This window comes from Centrocercus urophasianus, unplaced genomic scaffold, assembly GCF_019232065.1.
Source record: "Centrocercus urophasianus isolate 14NV4802_14NV808 unplaced genomic scaffold, USGS_Curo_1.0 seq_28, whole genome shotgun sequence".
Classification (NCBI taxonomy): Eukaryota; Metazoa; Chordata; class Aves; order Galliformes; family Phasianidae; genus Centrocercus; species Centrocercus urophasianus.
Genome location: NW_024884844.1, coordinates 5,284,131 through 5,308,325, shown reverse-complemented (window position 1 = coordinate 5,308,325; position 24,195 = coordinate 5,284,131). Strand labels below are relative to the sequence as shown.

General features: G+C 38.8%; 1 protein-coding gene across 7 annotated transcripts in view; it reads right to left on the bottom strand.

Annotated features, from left to right (window-relative positions):
- KALRN (kalirin RhoGEF kinase) overlaps nucleotides 1-24,195 on the bottom strand; it is a 447,237-nt gene that overhangs the window by 251,018 nt on the left and 172,024 nt on the right. For all 7 annotated transcript variants that reach the window (XM_042827277.1, XM_042827280.1, XM_042827273.1 and 4 more), the window contains 2 exons: nucleotides 12,172-12,364; nucleotides 8,736-9,248 (listed from right to left, as the gene is read on the bottom strand). In XM_042827277.1, coding sequence (XP_042683211.1) covers nucleotides 8,736-9,248; nucleotides 12,172-12,364 — 706 coding nt within the window. The remainder of the gene's footprint in view (nucleotides 1-8,735; nucleotides 9,249-12,171; nucleotides 12,365-24,195) is intronic.

Genomic DNA, 24,195 nt, shown 5'->3' with positions numbered 1-24,195 from the left:
ATTCATCTTTCTTTTATAAATGAAGGTCTCTGAAAATAATTTATCCCAAAGAGATATTTCTCCACAGTTCCCCAACAATTCCTTCATCATGTCCATGACTTGGTGAGGGTGACTGCAGATTATATACAGTTTAGCTGCACCCTCAGAGTCTACTACAGTGGAAGGTGTTGATCCTACTCCAAAATCCTTTTAGCACACGACGTTTGTGCTCACAGCATTGCAGTGACTGTCAACGCACACTCTGTGTGTAACCACCCCTTGTTATTTTTCTGTTTCTTAAAAAAAAAAGTCTGAAGCCAGGCAAACCCGGTGGTTTGGGTTGTGGGCCTATGTGGGCCGTGAGCCTATGCCCTATTCTGATGTTTAGAAAAAAAAAAAACAAACAACAAGTACCCAGAAAGGATATATTCAGAACATCATGCTGCTTATTCGGCTGCATCAGAGCACCTAATGTCGGCTTATCCAAGACAGACAGCACTGAAGCACCTCAAGACAGAGCAGGAGAGGTACTCAATAGCAAGAATTCAATTATTTTAAAATGCAAAAGAAAAAAAAAACCAAAACCCCAAAAAATAAAACAAAACAAAAAAACCCAGAAAGAACACATAATAGAGGACACATTTGAATAAGCACACTAAAAATTAATGAAAAACTGCTGTCATGAGAGTTATGGCTGCATACTTTCAATGCTCACCTGTTGCTCAACCTTTTTTCTAAAATGTGTGATATATGTGATTAAAGTTGGCAGAGGTTAATTTTGGGGAACACAAAATTTTAAGAACAGATATACAGGATCTCCCTTTGATAGCAATTTCCTGTGTTGGTTCTTTGTCCTTGACGTTATTAGAAATATTTTACATAAAACATCATAAATGAAGTAGCATATTCACAGTACTATACTAAAGCAATTCAAAGCATGCATGGATGTATATCTGTATTCAGCAGGAATGCTCCCATAGCTTTACGACTGCAAGGGCATTTTTTCAGCTGAAAAGCTGCATTTCTTTGTTGTAAACACCCAACACTGTAGACAGATTCAGTATGTTTCTGTGCTAGGTTCAGCAAAAATGTGCATTTAACTATTGCTTGTGCACCCAGCTCAGTCCCATGTTTGTACATCATCCATATAATTGATCTTTCAGTGTTTTAGGATTTGATACTGCAAGACACTGTCTGCCAGTTCAACAATTTAGGGAGTTATCTGCACCTATTTTCTGTGTGCAGCCTGATATTATCAATTCTGCCAGAGCAAATACTTCATGCTTAACATGGGACTTGTCCTCTCCATTGTCATTTTCATTTCAGAGTGAGTTTAAATACAAAGGATGGCACAAGAATAACAGGAATGATGTTAAATCCTCAACAATCTTCTATGCACATGGCAGATTATTTGGACTGAAAGTTGACTTTCTATCCCCACACTGACATGCTAAGCCTGATTGTACGAAAGACAAGGAAAGTCATCCAATAAGAATTTCTACACTATAAATGGTACCATATACCAAGGGAAACTTCAGGATATAGAATAAAGGTGTTTGTTGTTTGTTTTTTTAACCAGCAGTACAAGGAAGTAGACACCAGATACAGAAACAAGGTTCTGGGAGAGATCAGACACTATCTGCTCTGCGCAAGAGTACATATGTAAGAGAAAAGGTAGAGAAAAAGAAGATAAGCAATTTAAAATAGGTTAAGTTACTACTAAATGCTGCAATTAAGCAAGTTCTGTTCATGTAGACAACTATTCCGTTTCAGATCCATAAATACAGAAATCTGTATATTTCTTCTAGGGCTTAAAAATAAAACCTGTTGTGTCACGAGCATGTTCAAAATCTGTTTTTCTTCCATGAGGAGTATTACAAGTGCAGGCAAATCAGGGTGCCCATAGTGTTGCAGATGCGCACTTACATAACCATATTGCAGAGGGCACCAGCGCAGACAGCTGGAAGTAGGGTCCCACTTCTGTAAGTGGGTGGCAAAGCTGCCAATCCAGACATCAGTAAGTCTGGTGCCAGAGACAGCAGCTAGAAAAGTGTCTACACAGATTCCAGAGTAGTTCGAAAGCACGTGGCTCCTGCAAGTGGGGCTCTAAGAGCACACACTTTCTGTATAGCTAACAGTAGAACTCTCAGAGAGACCACGAGGGTCTTCCTTTAACACCAAAGGAAGATAAGACTGCCTGTGCTTTACAGGATTGGGCCTCTGCTTCCTTAGCAGACACCACAAGAAGACCTCAAAATGCTATCAGGTCAGGGGATGCAAATAAAACTAGCCTGTAAGTGAGTGGCTACACCCGATAAACAGGGAAGCAGCTGCTTTGGGCTGAAAGGGCTACGTATCAACAAGTCAGGCCCTTTTGATCTCTGAGAACTCTTTATATGGAGCTATATGTAAGGGATTTCATTTGTGTTTAGCTTGATTACTCTTCTAACAAAACTCCCTGTAAACACATGCATCTTTACAAACACAGACTTCAGGTTTGTGCCTCTCTGAGGCAGCATCTGTACCTCAAGCCACCATCCTTTGTACCGGCATTCAGGATGGGCTAAGAATGAAAGTAGCATGCTCCAATGAGCCTGACATAGACTCTCAGTCAAGTGTTTCTGCAGAAGACACTAAGCTTATCGACTCCTTTTATTAAGGAAGTCTTAGGGAGCTTGCCTCAGGTCTAACAACACCCCCCGTGTTCAAAATCTCCTGGAAAGCTCCTTACTGTGATGCTCACTTACTGCGCTGTTGTGATATCCATGGTATAAGTACTTAGATGGAAAATCCAGGGCACGCTGAGTTCTGTACACCAGCGCGGTGTTCGTGTAACTTCAATGAAATCTAAATCCTACACAAAAATCCATTGCTAATCCATGCTTATTATACCAGCATGATTATTACTGTTAACAGTTAAATACCGTTCATTCAATAACAAATCCTTTCCCAGTGAAACAGCACAGAGGCAGATATATTTCTCCTTGGTGTGAAAAGCTAAGGACATGCTCTCGTTATTATCCTGATTCTGATTTTTTCCCCTCTTAATACGCCTTCTCCTCAGCCCTAATTACCCACCTCCCAGAACTCACTTTGCATTAATTTCACATGGCAGATCCCTCCGACAGCTTCTCAGTACTTTCCTCATTGGTTTCCCACTCTCACTCCCCGGGACACATCTCCTTTCCAGTAATTTCTAAACCACCATTTCACACAAAATCTTTGAGGTAATTGTGTATAAAGCACGTAGAAGAGATCAAAGAAAGCAAGTGCTTCCAGCAGTGAGATGAGAGGTGAAGTGGTCCTTCACTGAGTGGATTTTATGTCAGTTCAAGCAGTCTGTCCCAGGTGCTGTACCTTTTTGCATTACATAAATCCATAAGAGTTAATGTGACATAGTATAAATAGGAAAGTTCTGCCATCTACTTCTGGATCAGTTCAGAGTGTTTAGAAGGAAAAAAAGAGATGAAAGGCTATAAGGAAGGAGGTGAAAATATTGATCTTTCTAATCTTTCTAATGTTGCTCTTCCATAAAGTCAGCTAAGACAATTTTTTTAGAAATACTTCCCCAAACAGAGTCACTTGACTAAAGGAGCAGTTACAATTCCTCTGCTTAATGGACTGTAATAAAATAAACTGCATCCTATTAGCTAGAAGGATCATATCATCAGATTTGTAATGCATTTTATTACAGAATATGTAGCATCATAATTTTGGAGAGCAGTATAAAAGGAAGTAATGTATGAAACGGTTAATGTCGATATGTATCATGCAGTCACAAATACACTTCTCTAAAACAGCAAAATATCCACGTTGCTTTCTTACTACCATTTTTCTTTACCTAACCGAATGGATAGTTTATACATTTTGAATTCTGTTTTTCCATTAAAATTATCCTGCATCTTTTTAGACAACAAGCAGCTTTTTGAGCTTTCATTCATTCTGAGAAACGTAAACTTTTAGTAGGTGCAATAGTCTAATAATGGTGTAAGCATGGTTCTAGTACTCAGATCAGATACTCACTGGATAGTCTCTCATTAGCTTTATCATGGAGCTAGAGGTTCTCTGTGTTTTTTTAGATTCTGTATGGTGTTAAGTTTGACTTTGAACCAGGAACTTTACCTAGTACTTCAGATTAACTGCAAATGAATATCCTGCTCAGCAGTGTTTTCTCCTTCAGGAACCAAATGCCCTATTATTTATTTGACTGCATGGAGACTGAGTCGAATAGAGACAATCTGGTAGAGCAGCTCTTACTATTCCCTTATTTAAGCAGACTGGTCAGAGGGAAAGCCTTAAAGAAGTACTGCTCGTGAGGAATTTTATCACATTCTAATCACTCTGATACCCACTAAAAAATTCCCATCCTCCAATATTGGTCACAAATTCTGCAAAATGGGTGCAACAGCCGTGGTGCAATAGGCAGGGCTGTGCTTTTCAAAGAAAGATTTAATATGGATGAGGCAGAAGGTTTTGAGTGCAAGCCTGCTGCTTTGCTGCCCACTGAAGACTTGATGTGGCCAGTGGTTTGCCACTAGACTTTCCAAAAAGCTGGCCCTATCCAAACAAAATGTTTCTCCCACCACAAGCTTCCAGTGAAATTCACTCATTGCATTTTCCACCCCCATTGCCAGACTCCCATTGGAGTCTGTTCTATGGATTCTGCGGGAAGGCAGCAAGGAGAAGAGGAGATGGGGTACACACGACCATGCAGGTTCTCCTCTGGTGCTCGTTAGAGGCTGACCCTGATCAGAAAGAACAGCCTGCTCTTTCTTTGCTCTGGTGTTAGTGTTACAGGTTTGCCATAGAGATCCTAAGTTCAGTCCAACTGATGACAACGTTGCACATATTTAATGTGGACAACACTGATTATACCATAACTGTTTTTCATTCACATACATGCAGGGGTAGTAAAATTGATATGGAACAAACTCAAAATGATGGGGAAATTCCTACAAAAGTGAATTTGGATGCCAGTTACAAATGATTTCCAGAAGGGCTGGAAAGCCCAGATTGTAGAAATAATTTTTTGTCTTTTTTTGGTATTTATTCAAGCACAAAACATGTGGACTGTTGCCTGAATTCTTCTCCCTGTCCAAATTTCAACCAACCAATTAACATTTCTCGGATAGTTACAATAGTTGGATCTACGTTCATTGTGGTTTTTTGTTTTATGCAGTAATCAGTTTGGACTGAACTACATTTATTCATATTACTGATTGCTAAAATATTTTCCTTGTTACCCAGTAAAAACACAGTGAAGGCTCAGTTCTAGTTTCAAAATTATGTACATATATATGTATGTACGTATATTATCTGGTGGGGAATGAATTTGTTGAGCAGTGAGGGTTGGAGCTGCACTCACAGCTGAAATGTGTTATTTATCAGCAGATCTTCACAGTCAGCACTGCACAGCATGTGAACTTCCTTGCACCACTCTGCCAAAGCTCCCCATGGCTGACCTGCTTGCTGGCTTGAGCTTCAGGGAGCTCCCAGCCTCCAGCTGGTGATTCCATTTCTGTGCTGCCTGTGCCTGTGGCGGAACCCAGCTTTGCCTTTCCTTCTGCCCCAGCACAAGATAAGAAAATGCCAAAGGTGTCTCTCTCCCACTGGTTTGAGTGGGAGAAGCCTGGAGTGTGACTGCTGCTGCCCCCTCCTTTTATTTACTGATAGACCTTCTGTAAGCTGTAATACTTGTAGTTTGAATAATCCATTTGTCCAGCCACTGACTGTCATTTATAAAAGTTCCTACAGAGAGGCTCTACAGAGAAAAAAAAAAAAAAAAAAGTGAACTGATTTGCTGTGAACATCATGGTTTAAGAAGGAGCCTATATGAACATGCTGTGTGTTTTTCCATCTTGTGCTCCCTCCTCCCCCCTTTTTTTCCATCTTATTTTTAAGAATTTTTCAGGCAATGAGGACAGCTGAAATTTTTAAAATCACAGGTGTCCAGAAAATGGAAAGTCCTTGTCCATTTTCACCTTACTGGTTTCCTAAAATAACACCCAGTGAGTATACAGAATATTTTAAAAGGCCTTAAAACCTTATTTATATTCAGAATTTTATGTTGGAGTTTGAGCTTTTATGGAGTATTAGAGTTGTCATTTGATTAGCACTAAATGACATATCCAGGCTGAAGGGTGAGAGCTGTTCCTCTCCCCAGGAGACGAAGACCATCCTGGCTCTGTAGAGAGTTCAAGTGAGAAAATGGAGGTACCAGGAAACTTTAAAATTCAATACGGACAGACTGTGGTGGATATTTATACAGTGGAGACAGCTCTCAGTCTGGATTTTGCTCTGAACTTTTTATGAGACGTGTACTTTCCAGTCTCAGATGGTCAGACTACTTCAAAGAGATCTGTGAAAGGAGAACAAGTACATTAATATTTTACCTACATAACAGTCTACCTATGTGAAATGCAAAGTAAAAGGGTCCGCAGCCTTCTCTGCAAGAATGTTAGGGTGAATTTCACAAACTGGAAAGATTAAAAATACTGATTTGAGAGTATAAAGCAACAGCAGAAGTAGACAAGGAAAGATAAAGTGAGCTATTAAGAAAGGCCAAAGTAATAGTATGTTTAGTTATGAGAGGCAAGTGAATGAGAGGTATCTAGAAGACCAAAACGCCAGTTTTGTCAATTGGGAATTGCTCGAGACAGCCAGTATGAAGAAAGCAGGAATCATGTTCTCACTGCTTCTGTCCTCACCTCAGAAGTCTCATCTACCTTCTGACTTGCCTAAACCTTACACATAACCTTCCAATAAGACACACAATGAACCCAGCTGCCGCACTGCTCAGGCTTGTATCACACCAATCATTTGTCCTCGTTCAGGAGACAGAAAGGAAAAAGTATTTTGGAAACTTCAACAACATACAGTGATGCTGGGCAACAAGAACTTCATGAAAACTGTTTCTATCCAAGAGCTTTCAGCTGAAAAGGTTAATAATATCAGCAAGAAATCATCATTAGAAGAATAAAAACTTCTGTTAATAAGCACTCGTCATCTGAAAAATCCCAAAGAAATTACAAATCCAAGCTGACTGAACTGCAGCCACCACTGGGAAAGACAGTATAGTCATCAGCAATCTGCTTATAGCAAGTCATGTGCAAGGAAAAGGGAGAGGAAAAAGAAATTGTAGCATTTTGAAGAAAAACTACTATTATGCATTCTTGAGTGGTACTACAGTGATTCTGATTTTAGAGTCTCATCCGAATTCAAGGTTTTCCCAATAGGAGGATTGATTACACAATGATGGAGCCTTTTCAGCCACAGAATCCTTTAGAAATATTTCATAGATGCTTTGAAAACCAGTGACCTGTGCCTTTCTCTGTGCTACTGAGGATTGTATTTGCTTCCACAATGTTCTTATCCCTGACATTTAAAAATAATATTAATTTACAATTAATATTAATATAAATTGATTAAACAGATCATACTCTACAGAATGTGCCATCAGATGATATCTGCACTTCTTTTGCTGTCCCTCCTGGGCCCAGACAGACACAACAGTAAAATGATAGGCTCATACATTAAGTGAAGATGTAGAGACTGGGACTTGTGATGGATGTACAGACTAGATAAACAAAAGTCCAAGAGCTCAATACCTTTCGCTAAGAATATCCTAGTTCTGTGGCCTAGAATTTCAAATGTGAAGTAAGGACTTCTCCCAAACCACCTAATAGGATGCCAAGTACTTCTGTGTTGAAAAGGAGAAACTGCCAAGATTCCAGCATGACATAGTTTTCTAAAATAAATTCACTGAAACTGGTACCTGCAAATGCTTCCAGTGGCAAAGAGAAGATGAACAGTAGTAGGAAGATTGCGTTATTGTGCATTGCTGAAATTTGAAGGGGTTGTTGTGTATGAAACCTTGTTATGGAACTCTGTTTTTCATCCAGTCTTTCCAACAAGTGAGGCAAATTTCTATATTTTGCTTGTAGAGAACTTCCTATCTGCTACAGGTTCCCAAATGAGTATCTCCTAAGGAGAGAGGGGATGGGGAGGTAGCTGCAGCAATACAGCACACTTGCTAAAGTACAGCTTCCTAAAGCCATGTTATTTACCAGTGGTTCTGCTCTATGTTCTTTTGTGCACCGTATTTCATTTTGCAACCAACTATGTGCTTTCCAGGCTGATACACTGCATTACAAATGTCTAAGAATGACCAAGTCACATTGCAATCTCTGTGGATAATTTAATGTTCAACAGTTTTCAAGTTAGGAACTCAGTTCCATTGGTAAAGATTTTACCAGTTGCAACCTGATGCGGCTTCCTAGCAAAGGGAAACTGAACATGTAGTTTGGGATAACAATTAGGAGGATTTAAATGACAAATTTCCTACAGACTCACAAGAAGTGCAAGCAATAATCATAATGAATCAAACCTTAAAATCATTCTTCATTAGGCGCTGTAACGTAGGTAAATATATTCATAAATTTAGTAACAGAAACTTAAAAAATACTGATTCTTGTACTGATGTGTACCAAATGTACCCACTGCGACACAAAAAAAAAAAAGCAGATTAATTTTCATCAGAAGTGATATAGACAGGTTATTTTATGGATGTCATTATGCATGCTACATCCAACAATTAGTTCAGTCAATTTGGTTTACGAGTCATATGAAGTACATCTGCTAGCAACACGAGATTTACACCTGTGATCAATACCTCATGTGGCTAATTATAGAAAAAATGGTCACAGCGCAGTTGTGATAGTTTAGGTAAAAGTAAGAAGGAAAAGCATATTCCCTACCTTCTCAGCATCTTGTTCAAAAAGTCGAAGTTGAAAGCACTGGTCTAGTTTCAACTTGCGGACATGCCACATCTGATGTAAGTGTTGCCGGGTAGAATGCAGCTTGTCTAAAAGGCTGGTAATCTTTGGCACAAGACTTTGAAAATCCGCACTTCCAGGAATGCAGTTCCTACCGGAAAAACCATCGCTGCACCTTATGCACTGTAACAACCTCTGACCCTCACGGTCCAGTTCCTCCACAGGAGCCTTAATCACTTTTTTCTTAAGCTGTGTGTGCTCATCAATCAGCCTCCTGGAGCCCTCAACGTCAACTGGAAACTCCTTCCTAGCCAACATTTCCTGGAGGTCCTCCAGCCTTGATAATAAATGGATGGCACTGTTGAAAAACTCTTCCAAGGAGACACGCAGCTCTATCCATTCATCGTGGTTGTAATCCAAGGATCCTTCAAACTCATCTGTCAGTTGTGATGGATCTACAAGTTTTGCCAGGCCTTCAACAGATACCATACTTGTCTAAGGAAGAGAAAACGTCAGCATTTGAATTAGTGACTGTGACCAGAAATAATGGTGTAACCCACAAATAGCATGAGAGGATTATTTTCCTCATCAATACATAATTGCAACAACACTGCAAAAGATACTGTGGACTATGTTTAACTTTAAAGAATGAACGGATTGAAAATGTTCCCATTAATTACCTGTTATAAAACAGGTAAATGGTATTAAATGGTTCTGTGGCTTACGTTGCATTCAGGCTAGCGGCTGTACTGCAGCAAACATTTTGGGCACTTAAAGTAGGTATTGTGAACTGCCAAAACACACAATATGCTGGCTTTTTTTTTTCTCTTCCAAATCATTCCAGTTCGCTTTTGCCACAGGCAGAGCTCTTTCACATTAGTAATTTCTAATTCAATTAAGCCAAAATCAATGCAAAAATGAAATGTCACCGAAGTATTAACAATTAGAATTTATTGCTAATAGAAAGAATGGCTCATGAGTCCATGAATCATACACAATCAATGAGAGATGGTTTTAATTCATTTAGACTCAGTAATCAGAGATAAAGAAATGCAATGGGTGTCGGGAAAACAACTTTCAGTTTAAGGATCTAACAACTGATGTTCGTTCCCATTTATTTTAGACAAATCAATTTTTTTTTTCTGAAATATGAGCATAAAGTTTCAAATGTTATTATAGATTTTCTGTGCTGTCATTTAACACCCAAGTTGGTAGCCCTTAAAGAACTGCAGTATTCACCAGTGGCTGCACATCTACTCCCACAAAATCAGGCCTCTAAAAATGTCAGAGTTTGTGCTCTTCAGAGGTGGATGCACCCAATAATCACAGAAACTTGTAAATGTCATCTGTAAAGAAAAATACTTAATGTCTGTCCATTATCCTGAACTGTGTCCAAAAGAACAGACTTCCCACTGGTTTTAAGTTAATAATAGGCTTTTCTTCCAATTTTTATCCATCTGAAACTATCAGGCATTCTGCAACGTATTAAGATGGGAATTCTAGAATTCTATTGAATACATGCTCAGCAGAAAGATTATTTTAGAAAAAGCTTTCAATGTTCTTTGGTTTGGTGAAAAGGGAAGAGCCAAACTATGGAAAAGAAAACATGCAGCTTCAGAGGGATCTCAAAATTCTAAACCACCAGACACTAACTCCTTGAAAAGAATTAAGCTTAGATTTTAACTGCCTGACAAGAAAAGTATCTCTCTGTGGCCAGTACCTGGCATTTCCCCTGCAGTTCTTCAAGCTAATGCAAGCATTGCTCTTACCATGCTGAGAATTTGGCATGACAATATAGCAGAAAGGCTTTTCATTAGGAGATTTCTGTATCACATTTCTTCACTCAGATTTGTTTCTCTGAGGAGATTCTCATGAAAACAATCTTAGGCAGGTAAGTGGTAAGACAAAGTAAAAGTAACTCAGGGATCACCCATCTTTCTTCTAAAATTCACTTTAAAGAGCACTGCCCACTATTAAAGCCTATGGCAGGAGAAATAAAAGAATCTTGAAAGCACCCCTGGATTAATGCTAACTAAGCAGCCCGACCCATTCCTCAAAATGGCAGGGCATTCTGGAATCTGCATAGGTGAACCAAACCTTGTCCTTTTTTTCTTACTATTCCATGTCTGATGAACTGCAGGGCATGTTTCTCTTTCCAGACTGTAACGCAGAATCATTCTGCCAGAGGTTCACAATACAGTGTCCAGATCATTAGCCTCCACCATGGCCATGCTCTGTCCTGGCACAGGCATAATGCTTTCATTAAGCTCAGAAGCAGAAGTTGGCTAAAAAAACAGACACTGGCAACTGTTTAGTTTGTAGATGGGGTGATTCAACAGAGACTTCCATTGCCTTCCACTGCACTCACCTCCTGCTGAGTACCTTGTGTTTGATCAGAGCTGTGGGAAAGTACCAGGATTGTGAAAAGAGGGTGCATGTGTGCTGCACCACACAAATTAAATAAATGTGAGTCATATTAACCTGTGATGCTTATTTGGTATTCACAGTTCTTATGTAGAGAGCAAGAGCTGCCATAGGGCTTACTGATAAGCAGTAGCAACCGCAGGAACCCTGTAAAACAGAAGCTCATGGATAGTGGAGGCTGTATTGCAGTGGATCTGCAAGACTGAGCTTCAGAGCTGCATATTCAGGGTCTGAGTAAGAGAGCCAAATATATACTTGTTTATCAGCAAAATAAAAAAAACAAACATGATTAATTAATAGCTGGGCATGATTGACATATAAGCTCTTCACATGCCTGAGCTTTGCTTTTCTTTGGGTAAGAAGCTGAAGTTCCCAGAATGCTAAAAAGCATTAAGAGAACATAGCTGGTTTGTCTTCATCAATGGCAAAGTGAGTAAAAAACTCTTTAATTATGCAGTGTTGTATATTGGTTACCTATCAGAGAGCCTGCCTGAGGCAACTTATCATTAATAAGAATTGTTTTTGTTAGCCCTGAACTGTAAATCTCAATTAAACTAAAGTGGTGACAATATATAGACAAATTTAATCTCAATGTTTTTTATTAAAAGAGCTTTTAACTGAAGTTGCATTGAGATCAGCTAACAAACTCATACCCATACATTATCAACGTTTTTAATTAAAAGAGCTTTTAACTGAAGTTGCATTAAGATCAGCTAACAAACTCGTACCCATACATTATCAACTAGAGAACTTTGTCTTTACTATTTTGTTTCATTTGCTGCTTGTTTGTTTGGAGTTTTTTGTTTGTTTATTGTTTGTTTTTCCTAAAATAAACACACAAAAGGCTGAATGCAACACCATCAAAAATAAAACTCTCAGAAGAACCCTCACCAATGTGACCCATGGATGTGAACATCACCAAAGTGAAACAAGCACCCCACTCATTTTTTATGAGGAATAATGCTTTTCCATACAACCCTCACATGTCTCTCACCTCAAAGATGAACTTGGAACTGCCAAAGTTTGTCTTCTGCTTCTGCCAGAAATTATCAGGTTTTATAATCAGGGCAACATGAATCTCGGCAGGAAAGGCTTCTTGAAGGGTCTTTAGGAGAGGCTTAATCAAATCCCATTTTGATCCCCGCATATCAATAATAACAGTGAATCCTCGTTTACAGACATCTTCACTGTAGGAATAAAAGCATGTCAACATAATTAATACTGAGGGCAGTCACAACAGGTTTAACTTATCTTGCTATCATTCAGTGCTGCAGAGCAAAGGAAGAGATGATATACTTCAAAATAAAATGCAAAAGTGTACAGCACTGAGGTTATCACTTTTAAGAGTTTTGCCATAATCTAATCTACATGAAGTGTATACATTTTAATCTCATATTTCCTAAGAACAGGCAATTCAAATTTTCACCAAAATCACCTGTAGTTTCACACAATCCAAATCAGAATCAAATCTATCTATACAGTACCTGAATATATATGTGTGCAACAGATTTTGCTTTCAATTTGTTGAATTTAATTCACAATCAAAGCCAGCAAGCAGTGTCCTGTGCCTTAACATTGCTGACTGCTCATATATTTGGGTGCTTTCATTTTTAGAGGCCCCACTACGGGCTTTTTAAAAATGTGCAATTTCCAGAAAAGTGCTTGCCAATCATTCTGTGAAAGGAAGGTCCTTGCGACTCACTATGTGCACTGCTGAAATTGAGGCCCTTTTCCCTTCTGATCGATCTTCCAAATGTTGCTGGGCTTTTTATGTCTGCCGCCTTAATTTTCTGCCAGCCTGTTCTCCTTGCTCCTCAAACATTAAAGATGGCTGTCTAGCCTCATCCTTAACAATGTGCATGGAACAAGAGCACCACAGCACCATCTTGCCACATGCCTTTCCTTTTTTATTCACAAGAGAAGAGAAAAGATGAAAGAACATGTAGATTCAAGTCAAATCTGGGCAGCTTTCTGAATAGATTTTCCAGGGACATAGTACAGTTTCTCAGAAAAAGGGGTATGGCTTAAAAGTGTCATCCTCCATCTGCAGCATCCAAACATTAGATTAGAACTGGCCAGTGTTGACTCCTCTGAATGTCCAGCCAATACACCTGCTATGCATGGCACTGAGCTCAGAGAGCCAAGGTGTCTCCTGTAGGCCCTGTGCAATTGCATAAAACACAAAGTCTCAACCCCCACTAATATTATTGGGATGTTAATGACTAAAAGTCACTGTCAAAGCACTAAAAAAAGACAGCATGGCCTAATTGCTGATCACAATCCAGTCACAACACAGCCATAACAAGAAGATGCAGAAAGAAAAGAACTGTAGAAAGAAGAAAGGACGATACAAACCGAAGAAGAGGAACATGGCAGAACATGAATCTATTTTGTACAATGAATGCAACAGGGAGGTACAGAACAAGAAATTCTCTTCAGCACATGAATAAAGCACACTTGGCCTTTCTGCAAACTGGCCGTCATTACAAATAGCTTCATAAAGGTATACGTAGACATAAAGGCTTATGTCAGATACTTAAAAATAGCAAATGTTGATATGGATATCATTAGAGAGAGTCCAAAATATGCTGAAGACAGATATTATTAAGCATGCTTATAATGCACAATCATAATACTCTGTTTAGACTCTATATGAAGACTCTCAGTGCACACAAATTTTCACTATATTCTACCTCTTTGAATCCTTGAATACTTCCTGCTGGTACAATCTAGATCACACGTATCTCACTAAAACAACTCTGTAAAGCTCTCTAAGTCAAAGATGGAGTATTTTTCATAGAAGGCACACTAGATTAACATTTAGATTACCATCTAAAATGAAAGCCCTTGGTGAGCTCACTGAGATGTAAAAACATTTCTGCACTGACTGCCTCACAGCAAAGGGCTTTTTGCCATGTTAAGGGAAGTCCCTAAATTCTGCAGCCTCCATTCAGTACCAGGAGCAAGTGGTCACAGCCAGTGTACTTGGTCCTCCACCTTACTGGCACACTCAAGGCATGCTAAATACAACACTCTGTGCAAAGAAACACGAGGCAGACCAGGCACCTCCAAACACTGTTAGGAATACAGATCTTTTTATTCTCTTTTTACCTAGTGCTGAAAGGTCAGACATCTGATCCTGCCATAACTAATGCCAAAAAATGCTGTCAAAGAAGCTTTGTTGGTGTTGCTACTACCTCTTGCCCTTTGGAACTACAGCAGAGACAAAAAACCAAATCAGAAAGGACCTGAATAGGGGTTCTGTGTTGTTTTTTTCTTGCAGAGTTTTATGGGGTCTTCAGCAACATCTGCCAATTCACCGAACCTTGTTATACTGAATGACTGATTTTTCTTCAAACATTTGACACAGAGATCCAGTAGGCAAACAAAGAAGAAGGAGATAAGTGTTTAAGTATTTATTTAGATAGTAAGCTCCTTAGGGCAGAAATCATCTACCATGCTGTGTTTTTCTAAAGAGTTTGCCTCCAGGTACCTACACAGACTTCAGCTGCTTAGCATTAATTTGAAAAAAAATATGTTTTGAGAAAGTAGTCGTGCAAATCCAAATAATTCCATAAAATATTTAAAAACAATTTGTAAAAGCACAACTGAATGTGGATGTGAAAGGCTTACATAAATGTGGGGACATCTTGCAGTTTTAAAAAAACACACATTGAAAATGACAATATTCAAGTTGTAGTACCCCAGTACCGACAGCCATTGACAGGGCTCTAAAACAAGCCTCATTTGCAGACAACAAAACATCCATAAATTCTGGAGAGTCAGGGTAATCTGTGAACATTTGTCATCCTTGACAGTCAGTTATTTTTCATCAGTTACCTCAATATGTAGAGGAAATGACCCTAGGTTCCTTTTGAATAGTCTAGCCATGCTTATTAAATTTATTGTTTAAAAGCAACAACTGAAACCCTCCCTAGTTTAGCAATTGATCGGGAAAAGCATCAGCAGCAATCAAACTTCCTTTGCACTGTCCAAGCAAGGCACGCCTTATCCCCAACTCTCAGGAGGCTGCAGCAATCCACATATCTATTATGCACAAGCAATCATTTCAGGATGGCAATTAATGTTGATTGTGGTGTTTAATTTTTTCCGGTATCGATATTTGACCAGAAACTGGAGAAAACGCTCAGATGAAGGTATTTGGACAATCCATCAGCCTTTTGACTGTGCTCATCTGGACTTGATTTGCAGCAGTGAGCACAAAATATCTGATAGGTGATGAGTCATTTCAATTGCTACACTGCTTTTAAACAAAGACTGAGACTACCTTCCAAGTTTACTAAAAATATCTGGGAATATTTGTAAAAACAATACTTATGATATGTTTGTTGGTGTTTTTGTGTGTGTGTGTGTTTGGTTTTTTTAAATTTTTTAAAAGAATAAATCCAAAACTCAAAGGTAGATGTGATAATTTTGTCAAAACAAACCCCTCTATTTTGGTTTCTAGGGTGCTTTCACAAGGTTATTTTCTCAAATTTCCTCTTTAATTCAGGCACATTCTAAATTGTGTTTTCTTTGGCAAGAGCTGGCTTGCTGGGTACCAAACAGTATTGAGCACTTCATGCTTTCTGATTAATTTTTGAAAAAACTATCATTGATTATATGTATTTTTCACCCTTGCAATTTGGCCAAAGCTTCTGGCATTTAGAAGCTTCAGCACTTGATTAGCTGAAATAACACAGTATCTCCATTCCCATTTTGCAGTCACGAGTTAATGAAAAAGCAACACATTTAGCACGCCTGTTGGGCCACTGAAACCACAGATCTGACATATATGGCATCTCATTGAGAATATGATTTGTTAACAGTGAGAGTGAGATCTCCTTAAAGGAGGGTCAGTGTAACCTTGTCAGGAGAGACACTCTCAGCATTACAAGTAGCTCGACAAGCATCAATTTGTAAGTACAAAATCTGCAGGAGCTTAATTATTTTTGAGATCAACATTCTGTTGACAAATGTGGCTGTGTCAGTCAATTGATTCACTAGCTGAGGGTGGAAAAGGGAGAGGAAGAGGAGAAAAATTAGTATGTGACAACCTCTCTGAGGCCTCATCTCATACTGGGACCAAACTAACTCTCCTGGCTAGTTTCAGTATGCTGAGGATCACTTCAGTAACTAAAGTGTTAACATGTTTTATCTACTGCAATTGTTTATCCATCTTGTCTGCGGTTTGTTTACACAGCTTGAAAATGAAGCTGGCTGGGGACGTTTGTAATCAGTGTCACTTACTGGCTGTAATTGTTTGGTTCTTCACTACCAAGTTGAGCCTGAAGATCATCTTGCCAACAGAAATAGTTATCTGCTTTGTTAATATGCTTTCCAGTGAATTTGGAGGACAAGATAGTCCTTTCTTATAGACTTATTTATGAAGCACTCTTGAACCCGCATTATTTATTAAAATATTGGACATTCAATACTTCTCAAAAAATTGTATCATGCTCATCATTCCAATTAGCTTTCCAGTTATCATTCCAATTAGTTCCTGAGCGCTCACACTGCCACCAGTGGTGTCCCACATCCCCCAGTGGCTGTTGCTGTTGGGTGTGCTGGAGCAGTCCATCTGCACACAGATCCCAGGATGCCTGCTGATCCTCACATCCTCTTACATGCTGGTGCATCAACCAGCAGTGGGGAAAGGCACATCCTGAGAGCACCATTACTCTGGATAACAATTCTAGGAAAGCTCCCACCAGACAAGTTCAGCTACCTAGAAGTCTGTAGGTAGACAGGCTTCAGCCTAAATTTTTCCTTTTATGTTTTCTTACTTGGTTTCACAATGCTTTTTTTGTAACTAGAAGAGAAGTATTCATCCAGCCCCCATTTCCAATCAATCCTTTGTTCCTTACTGTGACCTAAATTTTTTTCTCCTCTTGCAGCTTCAAAAAGGAAATGCTCACTCTCTTTTTCAAAAAAGGCAGTTTCACATTGGCTGAAGCTGGACATAAAGCAGCATCGCAGAGAAATTTCAGTGACATCTTGTAAAGAGACTTGGAGCCGGTGAGGTCCGGTCAGAGACAAAGCTCCTGTCTCTGGTTTCCAGCCATTGCTCTTAGGGGACATGAGATGTGACTGCAAATGGCACTAGAATGCAGATGCCTGGCTGCACAATGTCCACATTCAACCCCTAGTTTTGGACACTTGTCAACAGGAGGGAATAGAAAAGCAGAAAAAAAATATTTTGGCAGAAGCTTACTGGTGCCAGAAAGAGTGCTTCTGCTATTCTCAAGCAAGTAGCTTGAGAGTAACATGCTGGTATTTTGTTTTTTTCCTTCTAAAGGAACAGTTCTGAAGTCAGAATGATTCTTCTGTATAATGCTGTAAGCTGGGAAACACACCTTGATGCAAGACAATCTTTTCCCAATATTTAACCGTGATTATGTAAGATCCAGTGTCTCTACAACAGGTTCAGGTCCTCTGCCAGGAGAATCTGTCAGGATTCAGCAGGGTCACCCTGTGTTGTTTCCTATCCAGGCAGAAATCAAAAATGTACATCTCTGTCATCACAGACTGGACCAGATCTCTGCAGGCATTCATATTCTTATTTAATTGAGCAAATAAATATTATTTGAGAAGTTTTCCATCTTTATTCAAATAGCAAAGATACAAAACACAGCTGTGTCCAAGAATACATGATTGCAGCTATTAAAGTCAAAGCTGGAGGATGAATATTAGGATTTTTCACATTCCTATTAACTTTCTGCTAGTAAGTGATGCCTGCATACAAACCCATTTTTACCCCCTTCCCCTTTTGTTGTTGCATGTCTACTACATTTGGATCAATATTTGGCAGGCCTTCCATGAAACAGCTGCTGAGATAAATACAAGATTAATCAAGGCTTTGGTTTTGTTGATGCTGGGCTACATTTAAAGATTTGTTACTACAACAAAGAAATATTCAGAAAGTAAGTACCACTCAGCTCTCTCTTGAGCCTTTTGAAGTCTTATATTTGGGTTATCAGAAACAAAACAAAAAATGATTTACTAAATGAAAATGATATGTTATCTGCTGGAAAAAAAATATAGTTGCACTGAAAGATAAATACACTATTTTTTAAAAGGTTTGGACAAACAGATCTATTGAAGAATATATTTGGAGATTCAAATTCATTGGACTCCTGGTGAGAAATAAATATGTGGTTATGCTTGGTGCAGCCAAATGAGTCAGATTTAATTTAAAAAAACAAAAAACAAAAAACAAAAAACAAAAAACAAACCAACAACTTTATGCCGATATTTTAAGTACTTTCATGGTTAAGGTAAGGAGACCATAAAGTCCACTTCATGCACAGTCACTATAACATTTAGTGTACAACACTGCCAGATTTTTATATAAGGTAAAGTACACTCGAACTGGGTGATGAGTACTCAGGGCTCTTTGACTTAAGTTCCTGATTTATCATTTCAAGACATCAGTTACTTAAAAAGTAAGTTAACGGAGAGCAGCAGCAGCTCCAGGAATTTGTCACCACAGTAAAACATAGTTACCCCAGAATGGAAAGTATCCAGATTGCAAATACATACATTTCATTGAAACACGTGGAAGGCAGAGTTACCCACAGTGGAAAGACCTCTTATAGTACAAACAAGCCTGCAAGCATGTTTGATTCATGTGTATTATGTTCAAAGAATGATTAATGTAGATTTAGGCAACAGACAGCAGCACCTGGTGAAATCCAATATATGTCCATAGACAGACACCGTGCCAAGTTCTGTACTGAAGTCAGCAGGTATAAGCACTCTGGGAATAACATACTTGATCCAGGGCTCAATTGAGCTCACAGATGAGAATAGGAAAAAATGCTCTTCAAAGATACTAAAATCACTGTCTCTAAGTAGTATTGACATTTTGTGCAGTAAAGCACTCATCAGACACCGTGTGCTGCTCCTGGCACTACAGGAGAGCAATGTACATCCATGTAGTGAAGAGCTGTGACTGAAGTAAGGAATGAGGGTGAGGTGAGAAAATACACTTTGATCCAAAATGAGATGTTTCATTAAGGTTGTACGTTTTCATGAAAGTGTGCTTAAAATGTATAACAGGGTTTTATATTCTGTTTGGGCCTTTTCAGGTGAAACGTCTTATTTTTCTTTTCGTTCCACAGCTTCCAAACAGACCATAAATAGAAAAAAAGCAGAATTTCCTAAAAAAAAAAAAAAAAAACTTTGTCAATCAAATATTTTGGAGGTATTTTTTGTTGAGAAATTTCTGATGCCTTGAGATTTTTTTTCTCTTTTAAAACCTGCAGTTCCAAAGAGCAGACAGATTCTTCTAGAAGTAAGTATCTAGCTTCTACCTATTTGCAGAGTTCAGCCCACAAATTGCCTAACAGAAATGATACAGCCATTGTTTGAGGGTTACAGGATTTTGGCCAGAGTCCATGTACTTGTTTTATTTAAGGGCACGTGCTGAATTCAGGTGCATCCCTTAGGAGGAAAGGTTGAATGCTAGAACCCACAAACTTTGTGGTCCCTGCAATGAGTCTGCTTTGCCAGTACAGTACGTGAGAATTTGAGGTCTTTCTGGAAACGTATGGTTAAAAGTTGATGTCTCCATTTTCCCCAGGTTGCACAATGGGGAGTTGCCATGACCAATAAATCTAGTGGCACTCATTTCTTTTGAGCTCCACCCGCATACAAACAAAGCAAATCTTTGTAGTCACAGTGATTTATACCAAAATAGTTCACTTATCAGATAGATACTTCCTGCTGTGCCAGACTGGGTGAGGATTGGGTGCGTGGGGTATTACATGTAGAAGGGTTTGCTTTGAGGCTGCAGAATCAACCTGTGTGAAAAGCTATGCTTGTAAAATCAAAATGTGTGCACTCCTCTACACAGCAGACTTTACACATTCTTTCCAATAACAACTACAATGGCACAGAGAATAAAAAGTCAATTTTGCAGAGCTCTCAAGAGACAGTGGATACTTATATGTTATTTACAGCGCAACTTCAAACCATCTAGCTCAAGTCTGATTTTTTCTGAGTTTCTTAGCAAGAAGGACTAAGCCTTGCTAATGAAGCTACTTGACATGAGGCATCATTTATTACTTGAGTGGTGACATAAATAGATCGAAATGATGCTAACTGAGCACAAACAAATTGATAGCTCAGTACTTCAAAAGGAGTAGGACACCCAAAAGACACTGTTGGCCCCCACAGTGTGAAAGCTGCATCCAAAAATCTTCTGGAAAGTGTAGAAGAATCCAGCAGCTGAATAACAAAGCCAAAAATTAGCAGTGTGTCTTGGCAATGTGTCTTGCAGACCTCACCTGAATTTCTGAGCTAACAGTCTGTCATCTTCCCAAGAGCACATGAGGTATTTTTTTCATTTATCAGGCCTCAGACTGTAGGATGCCATGTGCCATAGATGCCTGTGTGCTTTCCCCAAAATTTTACAGCCTATTGTGATAAGGAACTTTCTCATCCTGATGGGAACTCCCACGTTGACATCACAGCAGCATAGTTTCAAGGCTGTTCCATGCAGCCCTCTATGAAAATGCTCCTTATTATCCTGAATTTCCACCATAGCCCTTAATAATTTCTGTTCTCCACCAACACCTCTTCCTATCAGTCACCCCTAGTTGGAAAAACCCCTGAACAACTGTTTTATCAACTAAAGTAGGTTCAGACAAACGTTCTGAAAAGTAATTGCTCCATTTTAGCTGCATGCCCACTATTAAGCTATATTGCTTCTCGGTCAAAAGCAGAATAAAAATCCACAGGCAAATCCATCAACAAGTGCCACATGTAAATGTGCATCATCCTACTCATGTCAAAAACCGCATACACCATGCGGTGACTTTCCTGCTGGCAGACCTGAAAATTATATTGACAAAGTAATGTATGCCAGGTTAGGAGTAATGGGAGTCTACTAGTCAGAAAACTCTTTACTGTAGATATCAGTCAGCCCATGACAATAAAAATTGCAGAGTAGATTCACAGAGCACTGCACCTGCAGATATTTGTCCTAGTATCGACTGGCTTGCTTGGTCTGGAAGAGATGCATCCAAGGTTTGTCACAAGCCACCTTTCCCCACCAGCCTAATGGTTTCCCTATCTGTACGTTAAGCCAATGCAATATAACACTGTGTGTAAGAATGGGCATAAAATAGCAGGTTTCTGTAGCAAGATGCACAGCCATTGTCACAGCCTCGGGTAACAAGTGTTAAGAAAGAGCAGAAAGCATTTCACAGCCACTCCACAAGACTGTAGCTGATGCTCACAAGGGACACAACACCCACTACAAGAAAAGCCTGCCTAGTGTAACTCTAACACATTAAGAAAAGACAAAGAACTGCAGGTAGCTTCCTTACAGTTATCACTTCACTGTTTATTCCTTTTTAATATCCAGCTAGAGCACTGCAGTCCTGGACAAGGGTCCTAGTTTGGGGTTGACTGCCACCCGCTAGTGTCTCTATGTTGTAGCTCAACTCTGCCTTAGCTTTTTCAGCTGTAAAATGTTTCTTACAATATTTTTTCCTTACTGAGAAAAATGAATTATCCTGTTGAATAATATTTATGATATTTTCAGGCACAGATAGGATAAATAATTGCAGGAGAATTATAAGCTGAAAATAGTCAGAGCTGCTTCATGGTTAATTCACAGAAGCTTCAGAGCACTTAATAATCTAAGCATGTGCTGATTTGTCCATGCTGGGCTATATTCTCCATTACATGTGTGCTGATTTTACAGGGGGGCATTTATTACTTTATACATACGCTTATCTAATTGCACTGAATACACATGCTTTATTAAAGTCATAAATGAGCACGTTTATGAGTCTATGTGAAAGTAGAGCCTTCATATTTTATTTATAAAGTGAGACAATAGAACTGCATTGACACAGAACATCCATTTAATTCAGAGGATTTAGGGTTGTCCCACAGATTTTGCTATTTTTGCCAGAATCAAAGCTTTTGGTTTTTTAATTAGATTTCCAGCCCATCTGCTTGCAAAGATAGCCTTGACAATATAAACCAATGCACATTTGTCTTGCTGAGTCTGCAGCCAGTGGAAAGAAACAATGAGCCTAGAACAGTGAACTTGTCCCCTCTATCTTATTGGGATATTAAATAAAAAGCCAGTTCTGACTGCCTAAATATCAGGATTTTTAACTATTTCCTTGCTGTTCATTTTGCCACCTAGCCTGTGGATAAAATATTTGTCAAAGCCTTAAATTATTCACAAAACCTCGTATCCATTTTGATGACTCTGCTGTACAACTCAGGCTGTCAATCAGGACAAGAGAGGTACCTGACCAAATCTATAAGATTTCAATTATAATAACGTATTTTTTATCTTTTGTTAATGTGTGGGTTAAAAGCACTGATCACAGCATAATCAGACAACTTGTACTAGAAGCCTAGAGTGGGGAAGTTTGCAAACTCACAATTATTTTGGATTTGATACAGAACTCACAGGAGCAATAGCCTAATAAATAGTTTTAAATGCTGTATGTTATAACTAAGGAAAACAGATTAAAAGATGTCTGTTGCTATGGCACGCTTTACAAACAGTATACAAAACAAAGCTCACACAGACTCAGAATTTTTCCTACCATTTGAAGGTAATAAGAATATTACACTGGGAGCCTAAAAGAATGACACTGCCAACTCAAAGCACATTAAAATCACCCACAAAGTTCACAACTCTTAAAATAACTGACTATTCCTACGTTTTCTGTAATTATAGATTCTTAACTTACTGTTGCAGTGCTCCTGATGCTATCTTAAAATCACTGATGATGTGTTTTTGTCAGTCAAGCAAGTTTACATTGGCTACTGATGTCAGAAAATAAAGAGGTGAGATTGATACGGAGTTTCTGACAGTGGGTGCTGCCTGTGCTACCATACTGTGAGGATGCTGCATGGATGCAGCCATATCCTGGTGCTGTTTTTTTTAAAGGACGTCAACACACAGTGATTGTGTTTCTTTAATCTTACGGACTGCCTGATAAAAATATCTTCCATCTGGTTCCTGTTTTTATAGCTGTTCCTCACAATATAAGGAGCTTGATTAAGCAATTATGATGGTGCATGAAGCACATGCTTACACTTGTTGGATGCAGATAGAGATACGTGTACACTTGACTGATTTGCTGGAGGAGGATCGCAATCCTTAAACAAGAACTAGGAAAGGACGTGTGAAGCAGCAGCCTGCAGGCCAGGCAGGCCTTTTCCTGCTCCAGTTGACCTCTTGCATCTCTTTCCAAGGTTACTGTAGTGAATTAAGACGTTGATATCTGCCTTTCATTTGTGAGTAACAGCAGATACAGTGAATGCACATTTCCACCTTAATGATTTCCTTCTTAAGTGCCTGATGATTTACATAATGCATAAATCTCTTTGTTCTGTAATAAGATGTTCTTTGAAGTCAGAGAGTTATGGAAAAGTCTTTTGGAAAAGTGAATAGATCCATAGACAGAGTAGTATTCTGCTGTAGTTTTCTGTTTTGAGATAAATTTCTTGATTGAGTCTGTTTGCAGAACAGATGTGTATTGCCAGTACATTCAGTCATCTGTAGCCTGGAAGAACCCACAGATGACACCCTACCATTTTCACAGAAGGCATCTATAAGTTAGGAAGAACTAACAGCTTGATAAATCAATTCAGATCATGATAAAATGACCAGATAGATATATTAGTTTCCAATTACTTTAACTACACCAAAAACATCCTGTTATTTCATACTTTGCTCTTCATTCTACCCCATTTAACTAATACAGTTTATCATCAGCTTTGTTAGAACTTGAACAACATTTGTATCTCCCTGATATAAAGCATAATTTGCCCCATCCACTAATTTTCAGACTAAAAGAACAAACCTACTTTATAACAGTACTGCCATAACCGGTTACACCATCTTTCGTCCTGAAAGATCTTAAAGAGTTTTGCCATGGTTAATTAGATGCTAAATGAACCAGTTTCTAATATGATGCTTTAAAATATTTCACATAACAACAAAAGCAGAAGGAACTGCTTTTTTATGCTGGACTTA